Here is a 12,673-nt window from a genome sequence, read left to right as displayed (position 1 = left end):
GGCAGGTAGCTAGCCTAGTGGTTAGAGGAGGCAGGTAGCTAGCCTAGTGGTTAGAGGAGGCAGGTAGCTAGCCTAGTGGTTAGAGGAGGCAGGTAGCTAGCCTAGTGGTTAGAGGAGGCAGCTAGCCTAGTGGTTAGAGGAGGCAGCTAGCCTAGTGGTTAGAGGAGGCAGCTAGCCTAGTGGTTAGAGGAGGCAGCTAGCCTAGTGGTTAGAGGGGCGGCTAGCCTAGTGGTTAGAGGAGGCGGCTAGCCTAGTGGTTAGAGGAGGCGGCTAGCCTAGTGGTTAGAGGAGGCGGCTAGCCTAGTGGTTAGAGGAGGCGGGTAGCCTAGTGGTTAGAGGAGGCGGCTAGCCTAGTGGTTAGAGGAGGCGGCTAGCCTAGTGGTTAGAGGAGGCGGCTAGCCTAGTGGTTAGAGGAGCCCCTAGTGGTTAGAGGAGCCCCTAGTGGTTAGAGGAGGCGGCTAGCCTAGTGGTTAGAGGAGGCGGCTAGCCTAGTGGTTAGAGGAGGCGGCTAGCCTAGTGGTTAGAGGAGGCGGCTAGCCTAGTGGTTAGAGGGGAGGCGGCTAGCCTAGTGGTTAGAGGGGAGGCGGCTAGCCTAGTGGTTAGAGGGGAGGCGGCTAGCCTAGTGGTTAGAGGGGAGGCGGCTAGCCTAGTGGTTAGAGGGGAGGCGGCTAGCCTAGTGGCTAGAGGGGAGGCGGCTAGCCTAGTGGCTAGAGGGGAGGCTGCTAGCCTAGTGGCTAGAGGGGAGGCAGCTAGCCTAGTGGCTAGCGGGGCGGCAGCTAGCCTAGTGGCTAGCGGGGCGGCAGCTAGCCTAGTGGCTAGCGGGGCGGCAGCTAGCCTAGTGGCTAGCGGGGCGGCAGCTAGCCTAGTGGCTAGCGGGGCGGCAGCTAGCCTAGTGGCTAGCGGGGCGGCAGCTAGCCTAGTGGCTAGCGGGGCGGCAGCTAGCCTAGTGGCTTGCGGGGCGGCAGGTAGCCTAGTGGCTAGAGGTTCGGCAGGTAGCCTAGTGGCTAGAGGTTCGGCAGGTAGCCTAGTGGCTAGAGGGGCGGCAGGTAACCTAGTGGCTAGAGGGGCGGCAGGTAGCCTAGTGGCTAGAGGGGCGGCAGGTAGCCTAGTGGCTAGAGGGGCGGCAGGTAGCCTAGTGGTTAGAGCGTTGAGCCAGTAACCCAAAAGTTGCTAGATTGAACCCCCGAGCTGACAAGGTAAAAATCAGTTGTTCTGCCCCAAAACAAGGCAGTTAACCCACTGTTCCTAGGCCGTCATTGCAAATAAGAATTTGTTCTTAACTGACTTGCCTACTTAAATAAAAATTAACTCTGTTACTAGGGCCCTATAAAATCTGGAGACCGCGGACGGAATCGCAGAATCCAGACAATAAAAACTAAACGTATTGAACATGAATTAATTTGCCCCAAGTTTATCATAAGAGATTAGCAGAGTGCCATCAGTGATTCGCTTTTCCACCAACTTTCTGAAGAGGCAACGAGGAATGCGTGGTTGCACTCAGCTACCCCTTTATGTAGCCATTAGCCACGATGCTAATGAAAAATCTTCTGGTAGGTGCAACGTTTTCCGTTAACATTTAATTGAGAAGTTTTTTTTTAACTACAAAGTAGCCTATGCTTTTACCTGGCTGAATGACATCACGATTATTTGCATTGGCGCGATTTGTTTAGCAAACTCTTACCATCACATGTGCTATAAAAACGCAGCTAACAGCCTCTTGCTCGGTGGGTAATGGAATTAAAGGGTAACTACAACCCTGCATAAAATATCAACAAACATGACCAGATCTCAAACCTGGTTTTAAGCTTTGTGTTGTGGACTTAGAACAATCCAATTTAGTTGTTTTTCTATTAATGTGTGAAACTGAGGAAAACCGAAACCTTGAGAAACAGAATTTTATTGGGCCTTATGTTACACGTTAACCTCTCTGGCGCATGTGGGACGAACTCGTCCCACCTACGTAACAGCCCCTGAAATCCAGTGGCGCGATTTTTGAATCGTTAGAAATACTATTACTTCAATTTCTCAAACATATGACTATTTTACAGCTATTTAAAGACAAGAATCTCGTTAATCTAACCCCACTGTCCGATTTCAAAAAGGCTTTACAACGAAAGCAAAACATTAGATTATGTCAGCAGAGTGCCCAGCCAGAAATAATCAGACACCCATTTTTCAAGCTAGCATATCATGTCACATAAACCCAAACCACAGCTAAATGCAGCACTAACCTTTTATGATCTTCATCAGATGACACACCTAGGACATTGTGTTATACAATACATGCATGTCTGTTCAATCAAGTTCATATTTATATCAAAAAACAGCTTTTTACATTAGCATGTGACGTTCAGAAAAAGCATAACCCCCGCAAACTTCCGGGGAATTTACTAACAGTTTGCTAAATTACTCACGATAAACGTTCACAAAAAGCATAACAATTATTTTAAGAATTATAGATACATTACTCCTCTATGCACTCGATATGTCCGATTTTAAAATAGCTTTTCGGATGAAGCACATTTTGCAATAATCTAAGTACATAGCCCGGCATCACAGGGCTAGCTATTTAGACACACCCAGGTCAGCCTCCACCAAAATCACATTTCCTATAAGAAAAATGTTCTTACCTTGCTTGTTCTTCGTCAGAATACACTGCCAGGACTTCTACTTCAATAACAAATGTTGGTTTGGTCCCAAATAATCCATCGTTATATCCAAACAGCGACGTTTTGTTCGTGAGTTCTAGACACTATCAGAATGCTTCATCACGGTGTCGAGCATGGCGCATTGGCGTGACAAAAAATGTCTAAATATTCCATTACCGTACTTCGAAGCATGTCAACCGCTGTTTAAAACCAATTTTTATGCCATTTACCTCGTAGAAAAGTGATAATATTCCGACCGGGAATATGCATTGAGCCTAAACAGCCGAATAAAATTTCTCCTCAGGAGCGAATCGTGCACGCGCCTCATTCAAAGGTCCTCTGAGCCGCCACTTGCCAAAGCCGATAATGTGTTTCAGCCTGAGGCTGCCTCGTTAACCTTCAGTTATTTCCCGGGTTCTGAGAGCCTATCGGAGCCCTGGGAATTGTCACGTTACAGCTAAGATCCTTACTTTTCAATAAACAGATGCAAGACGCACGACTCCTTGTCAGACAGGGTACTTCCTGCTTGAAACCTTGTCAGGTTTTTGCCTGCCATAGGAGTTCTGTTATACTCACAGACACCATTCAAACAGTTTTAGAAACTTTAGGGTGTTTTCTATCCAAACCTGAACAATAATATGCATATTCTAGCTTCTGAGTTGGTGTAGGAGGCAGTTAAAAATGGGCACATATTTTTTCCAAAATTCTCAATACTGCCCCCTATCCCAAAAAGGTTAACACACATTCAGTCCCATGCATGGTCACACATACACACCTCATCCAGTTTCACATGTTCTCTACCAAGAGAGAGCAAGATCTGTTTAAACAACGACCAACAGATTGACACACCTCATCTCACTGTCCAATCAGAAAGCATCTGTTTAACTTCTTATGGGCAGGTGGGACGGTAGCGTCCCACCTGGCCACCATCCGGTGAAATTGCAGAGCGCGAAATTCAAATTACAGAAATATAAATATTTAACATTCATGTAAATACAAGTATTATACATCAAAATAAAGCTTAATTTCTTGTTAATCCAGCTGCTGTGTCAGATTTCAAGGAGGCTTTATGGCAAAAGCACACCATGCGATTATCTGAGGACAGCGCCCCGCACCCAAAAGCATGAAAACATTTTTCAACCAGGCAGGTGCGACACGAAAGTCTGCAATAGCGATATAATAAATGTCTTACCTTTGATGATCTTCTTCTGTTGGCACTCTAAAAGGTCCCAGTTACATTCCAAATGGTCCTTTTGTTCGATAAAGTCCTTTATATCCATAAAAACTCAGTTTAGCCGGTGTGCTTCATTCAATAATCCACTGGTTTCCCTCCTTCAAAATGCATCCAAAATGAATCCCAAACGTTACCAATAAACTTATCCAAACAAGTCAAACAACGTTTATAATCAAACCTCAGGTACCCTAATACGTAAATAAATGATCAAATGTAAGACGGAGAATAGTATGTTCATTACCGGAGACAAACAACAAAGAACACGCTTTCATTCACGCGCTTGGAAACACTACAACCAAAATGGGGGCCACTTAGAAAAACTACAACTTCTGGCTCATTTTTCCAAAAACCAGCCTGAAACTCTTTCTAAAGACTGCAGTTCCTAGGGCTTCCACTAGATGTCAATCTGGGAGGACTTCGCCTCATAATAAACATGAAAGCCATTGGAAACAGTGGTAGGCTGAAAATTTGTCCTCTGGGTTTCGCCTGCCATATCAGTTATGTTATACTCAAACATTATTTTAACAGTTTTAGAAACTTTACAGTGTTTTCTATCCAAATCTACCAATTATATACATATCCTAGCTTCTGGGCCTGAGCAACAGGCAGTTTACTTTGGGCACGCTTTTCATCTGGACGTGAAAATTCTGCCCCCTACCCAAGAGAGGTTAAACAACGACCGACAGATTGACACAACTCATCTCACTGTCCAATCAGAAAGCATCTGTTTAAACAACGACCAACAGATTGACACACCTCATCTCACTGTCCAATCAGAAAGCATCTGTTTAACAACGACCAGATTGAACAGTGAGTTGTTTCAATCAGAAAAGATGATTAGTCATGTCACTGTCCAGCGTCCAATGGGATATTCTGTCTGTCTGTGGTCTCCATAGTGATGAGGAGCGGTACCGCGGTTACCGGGAGTACCAGGCGGAGCGTGGCTACAGCGGCGGTGACCGTGGAGGAGGTGACCGTGGAGGGGGGGGAGCGTGGAGGCGTAGACCGTGGGGGTGACCGTGGAGGGGGGGAGCGTGGTGGTGACCGTGGCAGTGGTGGTGAGCGTGGTGGTGGTGGAGGGGAGCGCCACAGAGAGAGGTCGAGCCGTGAGAAGGAAGAGAGACACAGAGAGAGAAGACACAGAGAGAAGGAGGAGGGGAGACACAAGTCATCACGCAGGTACGCCACACACACACACACACACACACACACACACACACACACACACACTATTTCACCTCTTTGTTGTATCAGAATCAGAACTGTCTTCCTTTTCTCCCCTCTCTCTCTCTCCCCCCTCTCTCTCCCCCTCACTCTCTCTCCCCCTCACTCTCTCTCCCCCTCTCTCTCACTCCCCCTCTCTCTCACTCTGAGCAGTAGCAGCAGGAGGAGACATGATAGTGAAGAAGGAGACGGTCACAGGAGACACAAACACAAGAAGAGCAAGAGAAGCAAGGAGGGCAAGGAACCTAGTGATGACATGGGAGGAGACCAGGAGAACCAGGACACCATGGAGTGATGAAGAGAACATCCTCCTCTGCCTCTCTCTCCTCCGCATCTCTCTCCCTCTGTTTCCCTCTATACGTCCCTCCATCTTTCTCCTCTCTCCATCTCTCCTGTTTCCCTCTATACGTCCCTCCATCTTTCTCTCTCCATCACTCCCTCGGAGCACTGTTGTAGTTGATCATGCTCAGAGATTGTTGTTGTTTACCCGTTCCCTTCGTAGTCATGACGATCATAAACAACCCTCATCTTCTGTCATTTATTTTCGTCCCTCTATTTTCTTAACCAAACACCTCGCTGAAAGATGTCAATTTGTTGAATTAAAAAACAAGCTTTTGATAACTTCTGTGTGTTGGGTGGTTTCTGTGTGTGCCTGGGTGGTGTCTGTGTGTGCCTGGGTGGTTTCTGTGTGCCTGGGTGGTTTCTGTGTGTGCCTGGGTGGTTTCTGCGGGGGGCTGGGTGGTTTCTGCGGGGGGCTGGGTGGTTTCTGCGTGAGGCTGGGTGGTTTCTGCGTGAGGCTGGGTGGTTTCTGCGTGTGGCTGGGTGGTTTCTGCGTGAGGCTGGGTGGTTTCTGCGTGAGGCTGGGTGGTTTCTGCGTGAGGCTGGGTGGTTTGCGTGAGGCTGGGTGGTTTCTGGCTGGGTGGTTTCTGTGTGAGGCTGGGTGGTTTCTGTGTGAGGCTGGGTGGTTTCTGCGTGAGGCTGGGTGGTTTCTGCGTGGGGCTGGGTGGTTTCTGCGTGAGGCTGGGTGGTTTCTGCGTGAGGCTGGGTGGTTTCTGCGTGAGGCTGGGTGGTTTGAGGCTGGGTGGTTTCTGCGTGGGGCTGGGTGGTTTCTGCGTGGGGCTGGGTGGTTTCTGCGTGAGGCTGGGTGGTTTCTGCGTGAGGCTGGGTGGTTTCTGCGTGAGGCTGGGTGGTTTCTGGCTGGGGCTGGGTGGTTTCTGGCTGGGGCTGGGTTTCTGGCTGGGGCTGGGTGGTTTCTGGCTGGGGCTGGGTGGTTTCTGGCTGGGGCTGGGTGGTTTCTGGCTGGGGCTGGGTGGTTTCTGGCTGGGTGGTGTCTGTCTTTGCTCTTCCTTCCTCTATGACTGACGGAGGGGCAGCGGCTGACGGAGGGGTAATGAAGCAATAAGGCCCGAGGGGGTGTGGTATATGATAGCAGATTATAGGCTTTGAGGCTTTAAAAGGCAACGTTCCCACGCTGGCGGAGATGGCGTTCACGGTAAACGCTGCATGTCGGCGCAATCAGAAATGACCTTGACATTTCTATGGTGGAATCTGTAACGCTTCAGCGATTACACATTAAATAGTGCCCTCAATCTAGGCCAAAGGCTTTGTCCTGTTAATGTTTAGCTACAGTAAGGGATACATAGACTACAATAGAAGCCATAAGGGATACATAGAGGCTAAATTACAAGCCATAAGTGGTACATAGACTACATGACAAGTCATAAGGGATACAGTGCATTGGGAAAGTATTCAGACACCTTGACTTTTTCCACATTTTGTTACGTTACAACCTTATTCTAAAATGGATTCAATTGTTTTTTTCCCCTCAATCTACACACAATACCCCATAATGACATCACAATACCCCATAATGACATCACAATACCCCATAATGACATCACAATACCCCATAATGACAAAGCAAAACAGTTGAGAAATGTTAGAAAATGTAATAAAAAATAAAAACTGACATCACATTTCCGTAAGTATTCAGACCCTTTACTCAGTACTTTGTTGAAGCACCTTTGGCAGTGATTACAGCCTTGAGTCTTCTTGGGTATGATGCTACAAGCTTGGCACACCTGTATTTGGGGAGTTTCTCTCATTCTTCTCTGCAGATCCTCTCAAGCTCTGTCAGGTTGGATGGAGAGACTGGTAGACTGGATTACTGTAAAATTACTATAAGACATTTTTAAAGGGGCTATAGAATAACTATCTTTAAAGTAATGACTCGGGACGTCAGTTATAAGATTAAAGCGTATTTTAATAATACTTCACGTTACATTTGACCACTTTAGATTCTATAAAACAATAAAAGAAAGTTGCTAGCGAAAGCCAGGTTTATCACTTGCCACTTGCTCATAAGTGGAGCGTTTTCGTTCTCACTTCCACTTCCTGTCGCAAAGAATTTTGGTAATTGCAGTCTAAGACGCAGTATGCAGAAATATTTTCAAAAACGCATTTTTTTATTATTTTTGTTCAGCTGTTTGAAGCTGCTGTACAAAACCGAGAGTAAAAAAATATGCCTACATTTACGGACGGGAAGCAGATAAATAGCACACATCAGACTTGCTTTCAACCAGAAGACATATCTATAACTCACGTGAATTTTTGGTCGGGTCGCCCACAAAGCTACATATTTAGGGTGACCATACGTCCTCTTTTTCCCGGACATGTCCTCTTTTTGGACCTAAAAAAATTCGTCCAGCCGGGATTTCTAAATCGCCCAAAATGTCCGGGATTCTGCTTTTGCTTTCTACAGTCGCCATTCATTGTGTGCGTTTTTGGGGTTTTGCGTTGCTTTGACCTTTCTCTTTAGGTCCCGCCTTCTCACACGCCACCATTGGTGGGTCATGTCAAGGCCTACGCAAACATTGGTCAAACTGCATCTCAATCATTACCCTCACCATGGCAACAGCCAAGAGACAGCAGCAGCTTGCTTGTCAACAGTGGCACATGGCTCCAGAACAGCGTAAAAATGCCCAAACGCAAATGTAAATTCACAGACGATTTACAGAGAAAATTCCCGTGTTTTCGTCTTGGTCGGGATCCGTGTGAAGCAGAATGCATGACCTGCAAAGCTGGCACGTACGTGTCAGTGTCAAATAAAGGTGCTAGTGACCTAGAAGCCCACATAAGCTCCGCAAAACACAAAATTGCAGCTAAAGGAGAGAGTTCGTCAGGTAAATTTAACTGACTATTTTATGAGAGCAGGTCAAACAGAAGATGCTGTTACTGCTGCCGAGGGAGTTTTTGCATTCCACAACACTAGGGTGACCATACTCTTTTACCGGGACATGTCCTCTTTTTTCAAAACTAAAATATGGTCACTCTAAACATATTGCACTTTTAATTAGTTCGTGAGGAAGAGAACTCCAGACCGACATTGAGAAATGAATTTGTCAAATGACCTGGGTGTCATGGATGTTGGAAATGTTAAAGGTACAGTTGGGTATCTAGTGGACTGGATTACTGTAAAGTTCCATGGCTGTGTCTACACAGGAAGCCCAATTCAAATCTTCATTTTTCTTCACTCATTGGTCTTTTGACCAATCAGATAAAATCTGATGTGAAAAGATCTGATGTGATTAGTCAAAAACACCAATTAGTGGTAAAAAATATCAGAATTGGGCTGCCTGTGTAAACGCAGCCTAGAAAACATTTTGAATCACATTATTCTAGGTGAATTAGGCCTCCAGACACCACAGGAGGCTTTGTGAAGGGAGGAAGGATGACAGAAATGTCTGGAATGGTGTGAAAGGAAACCATATGTCTCATGTGTCTTGATACCATTTCATTCATTCTGTCCTCCTCAATTGAAGTGCCACCAGCCACCTGTGCCGCACACACTCAAGTTGTACAGCTGATGTAGGCCTAGAAAAGTTAACTAATTTGAATCACGTTATTCTAGATCAGCCTTTTTCAAACCTCTCCTCCGGGACTCCCAAGAGGTCCGTGTTTTAGTTTTTGCCCTAGAATTAACACCTATTGCATCTTGCCTATGCCGATCGGTCATCGCTCATCCATATCTTTATATGTATATTTTCTTATTCCATCCCTTTACTTAGATGTGTGTATTATTTATATTATTCTTGTTGTGGAATTGTGAGATTAGATTAGCCCCCAGGTACCCATCTAATAATTTAATTTATATTACAGCTGTCCACCAATAAAGCGTCAGAACCAGAGACTCTGATACCGCCTGTTTTAAATGGAAGAGTCTATCTGGTAAGAACACTTTTTATTTACTGGCGCTGTTGAGTGGAACAAACTACCACAGTAACTCCATGCCGAGCATAACTTCATTTAAATCATGTGTAAAGCTGACTAATGATGGTTTATATTCCATGTCAGTATGTAAGGCTCTACGCTATGACAATGTCCTCCTGTCCTTTGTATTGTGTTGTGTGGAGCCGAGGTCTACTATGACTAGAAAAACATTTAATGGAATGGAAATATGTTTTCAAACATATTTTTGTGTCATTCTCGATGATTGTAAATGCTTTATCAACGTGTGGTTGCATTGACAGGCATAATCACCAGTGCTACAATAACAGATCTCAAACATTGGGGTTTTTAAAAGACAAAATGACTGTTTCAGGCCTTACTAAGCTTTTAAATTGATCCTACATTCTTAACACCATTCACCTGATAAGAAAGTGTAAATAAACCTCTTTTTCGACGAAAAACTAAATTATAACTATGAATATTTCTTTCACATCAAGATCAGGGGAGAGTGCAAACGCAGTCCCCCACTACCAGAAATTATGCAATCGAGATTTCCACATTTGGGAAATTCGCAGGGGTCAGCACAGCCGGAGTGCAATGGCTGAGCCTCGCCCTGGGTGAACCGCCTTCTTGATAACGGTGTCTCCCTTGCCAGGTAAGTATGAGTTGTACACGTTGGTAGAGGGGAACTCATTCCAGGACAAAGGTGTTTGTCTAACGGTTACCACTTCTACTACTGACAATACCACATCATATCGACCAGGGTCTAATAACGTTTACTAATACAGTTGTGGACGAAGCGGTGGAAAAGCGATGCACTTTGTTTTATTATATTATATCGCTGTCTGACTATTTTCCCATCATGCAACACGGTAGACATTCTATATACATTGAACTGTTTGTCTAAATGTCCGTCTGATTACACACAAGTAGGCGATGTACCAAAATGCTGAAATCACATTCGTGCTCCCACAGCCAACCGAAAGACACCAACTATTTCTGGTGTTTTGTAGCGTTCCAGACATTGTAGGAATAGTTTCATCACATACGACCCCAGATATGGAGGAGAAACAGTCGCCTACTACTTCATCAACAACAAGACATAGCAGCTACTCGGGGTGTGCTCACATGGACATACTCGTATTTGTAATTGTATCTGTAAATTGACAGTTGATGGTCGTTTTTAATATGCCTAAATAGATGTTGGCAAAATAACTTCCTGCAAATTCTCACTGCAAAAACAAACCTGGTGATTATGAGCAGCGCGCTGAGGTGTGTGTGTGTGTGTGTGTGTGCGTGCGTGCGTGTGTGTGTGTGTGCGCACAGCCACGTTTGCTGTCACTCAGTCAGAATACGCATTAGCATCTCAACTTTATTCCCTACCCTTTACCTGCTAGTGAGATATTCTGCACCACAAGATGCTGCTGAGAGGAGAACTGCTCATAAGAGTAAAGGTTGCAAGGTTATCATGTCAAAGTGGGTTATCATGTCAAAGTGGGTTATCCTCTCTTGGGTAGGGGGCAGTATTTTGACATCCGGATGAAAAGCGTGACCAAAGTAAACTGCCTGTTACTCAGGCCCAGATGCTAGGATATGCATATAATTGGTAGATTTGGATAGAAAACACTCTAAAGTTTCTAATAATGTCTGTGAGTATAACAGAACTGATTTGGCAGGTGAAACCCCGAGGACAAACCATCCAGGGGGGAAAATATTGAGGTCATAGGATTTTCCAATGGTTTCTCTGGGATACCCTTATTATTAGGAACCTGGTTGCAGTGCCTATGGCTTCCACTAGACGTCAACAGTCTTTAGAAATTGTTCAATGTTTTTTTTTATTTTTTATTTTATCTTTATTTAACTAGTCTGTTAACTAGGTAAGTCTGTTAAGAACAAATTCTTATTTTCAATGACAGCCTAGGAACAGTGGGTTAACTGCCTTGTTCAGGGGCAGAACAACTGTGTTGTACCTTGTCAGCTCAGGGATTCGAACTTGCAACCTTTCGGTTACCGGCCCAACTCTCTAACCACTAGGCTACCCTGCTGTCCGAGGCGGTGATACAGCCCGACATGATGCTTTCGATTGTGCATCTGTAAAGTTTGAGGGTTTTAGGTGACAAGCCAATTTTCTTTAGCCTCCTGAGTTTGAAGAGGCTCTGTTGCGCCTTCTTCACCACGCTGGTAGCGAAACGAGTAGAGACCCCCCCCCCCCCCAGGCAGTGGCCATGGTAGCCACCGAACCACCCCGTGTGTCTGTCTTTGCTCTTCCTTCCTCTATGACTGACGGAGGGCCAGCGGCTGACTGAGAGGTAATGACGCAATAAGGCCCGAGGGGGTGTGATATATGATAGCAGATTATAGGCTTTGAGGCTTTTAAAGGCAACGTTCCCACGCTGTCGGAGACGGCGTTCACGGTAAACGCTGCATGTTGGCTCAATCAGAAATGACCTTGACATTTCTATGGTGGAATCTGTAACGCTTCAGCGATAACATATTAAATAGTGCCCTCAATCTAGGCCAAAGGCTTTGTCCTGTTAATGTTTAACTACAGTAAGGGATACATAGACTACAATAGAAGCCATAAGGGATACATAGAGACTACATTAGAAGCCATAAGGGGTACATAGAGACTACATGACAAGTCATGTCATACAGTGCATTCGGAAAGTATTCAGACACCTTGACTTTTCCCACATTTTGTTACGTTACAACCTTATTCTAAACTGCATTACATTGTTTCCCCCCTCATCAATCTACACACAATACCACATAATGACAAAGCAAAAATAAGTTTTTAGAATTTTGGGCAAAATAATTTGGGGTATGATCCAAGACTGTGTCGCAGTCGGCCCTCCAAAGGGCGATGCAGGTTAGGAGAATTAATGTAGCAGGTTAGGGGATTTAACATAGCAGGTTGGGAGAATTAGGTTAAGGTTATGAAAAGGGTTGGGTTAGCTAAAATGCAACACATTTCAACTTTTGACGTTAATTTGACAGAAGCTTTATCCCTTCTAGCCATGACCTGTTTCCTCCGACACATTGGTACGGATGACTTCCGGGTTAAGTGAGCAGTGTGTTAAGTAGGCAGTTTGGCGGGTCATGTTTCGGATGATACGTCACTACCATCAACTCTCCCGAGCCCAGCATTGCCTGAAATCGGCACTTTGGTGCACATTTTTAAGGATACACCTCAGATATTGTCACTCCTCCCACCTTCGTGCAGGCAAGTTTAAAACGGGTAAATTACCGATCCTTGCGCACAGATTGAAAAATAGTAGCGCGCGGGTCATAACTGCCAATGAGCACGCGTTTGACAATTGTGCTGACTTAACAGCAGCCA

General features: G+C 45.4%; 1 protein-coding gene, 1 long non-coding RNA gene and 1 other non-coding gene across 4 annotated transcripts in view; 1 reads left to right on the top strand and 2 right to left on the bottom strand.

Moving 5' to 3' along the window:
• LOC115190788 (pre-mRNA 3'-end-processing factor FIP1) overlaps positions 1-5,727 on the top strand; it is a 30,669-nt gene extending 24,942 nt beyond the window's left edge. For both annotated transcript variants that reach the window (XM_029748864.1, XM_029748863.1), the window contains exons 18-19: positions 4,779-5,061; positions 5,260-5,727. In XM_029748864.1, coding sequence (XP_029604724.1) covers positions 4,779-4,899 — 121 coding nt within the window. In that variant the 3' untranslated portion in view covers positions 4,900-5,061; positions 5,260-5,727. The remainder of the gene's footprint in view (positions 1-4,778; positions 5,062-5,259) is intronic.
• On the bottom strand, positions 1,881-3,493 carry LOC115190830 (uncharacterized). Its single transcript, XR_003877429.1, has 2 exons — positions 3,388-3,493; positions 1,881-1,923 (listed from the first exon to the last, which is right to left on the bottom strand). It is a non-coding gene; the product is annotated as an uncharacterized LOC115190830 (long non-coding RNA).
• Positions 5,728-9,832: 4,105 nt separating the features above from the next.
• LOC115190878 (U1 spliceosomal RNA) lies at positions 9,833-9,996 on the bottom strand. The gene has a single exon (XR_003877460.1). It is a non-coding gene; the product is annotated as a U1 spliceosomal RNA (small nuclear RNA).
• Positions 9,997-12,673: the final 2,677 nt, after the last annotated feature.

The sequence above is a fragment of the Salmo trutta genome, unplaced genomic scaffold, assembly GCF_901001165.1.
Source record: "Salmo trutta unplaced genomic scaffold, fSalTru1.1, whole genome shotgun sequence".
Lineage (NCBI taxonomy): Eukaryota > Metazoa > Chordata > Actinopteri > Salmoniformes > Salmonidae > Salmo > Salmo trutta.
This window is presented reverse-complemented; position numbering and strand designations above follow the sequence as displayed.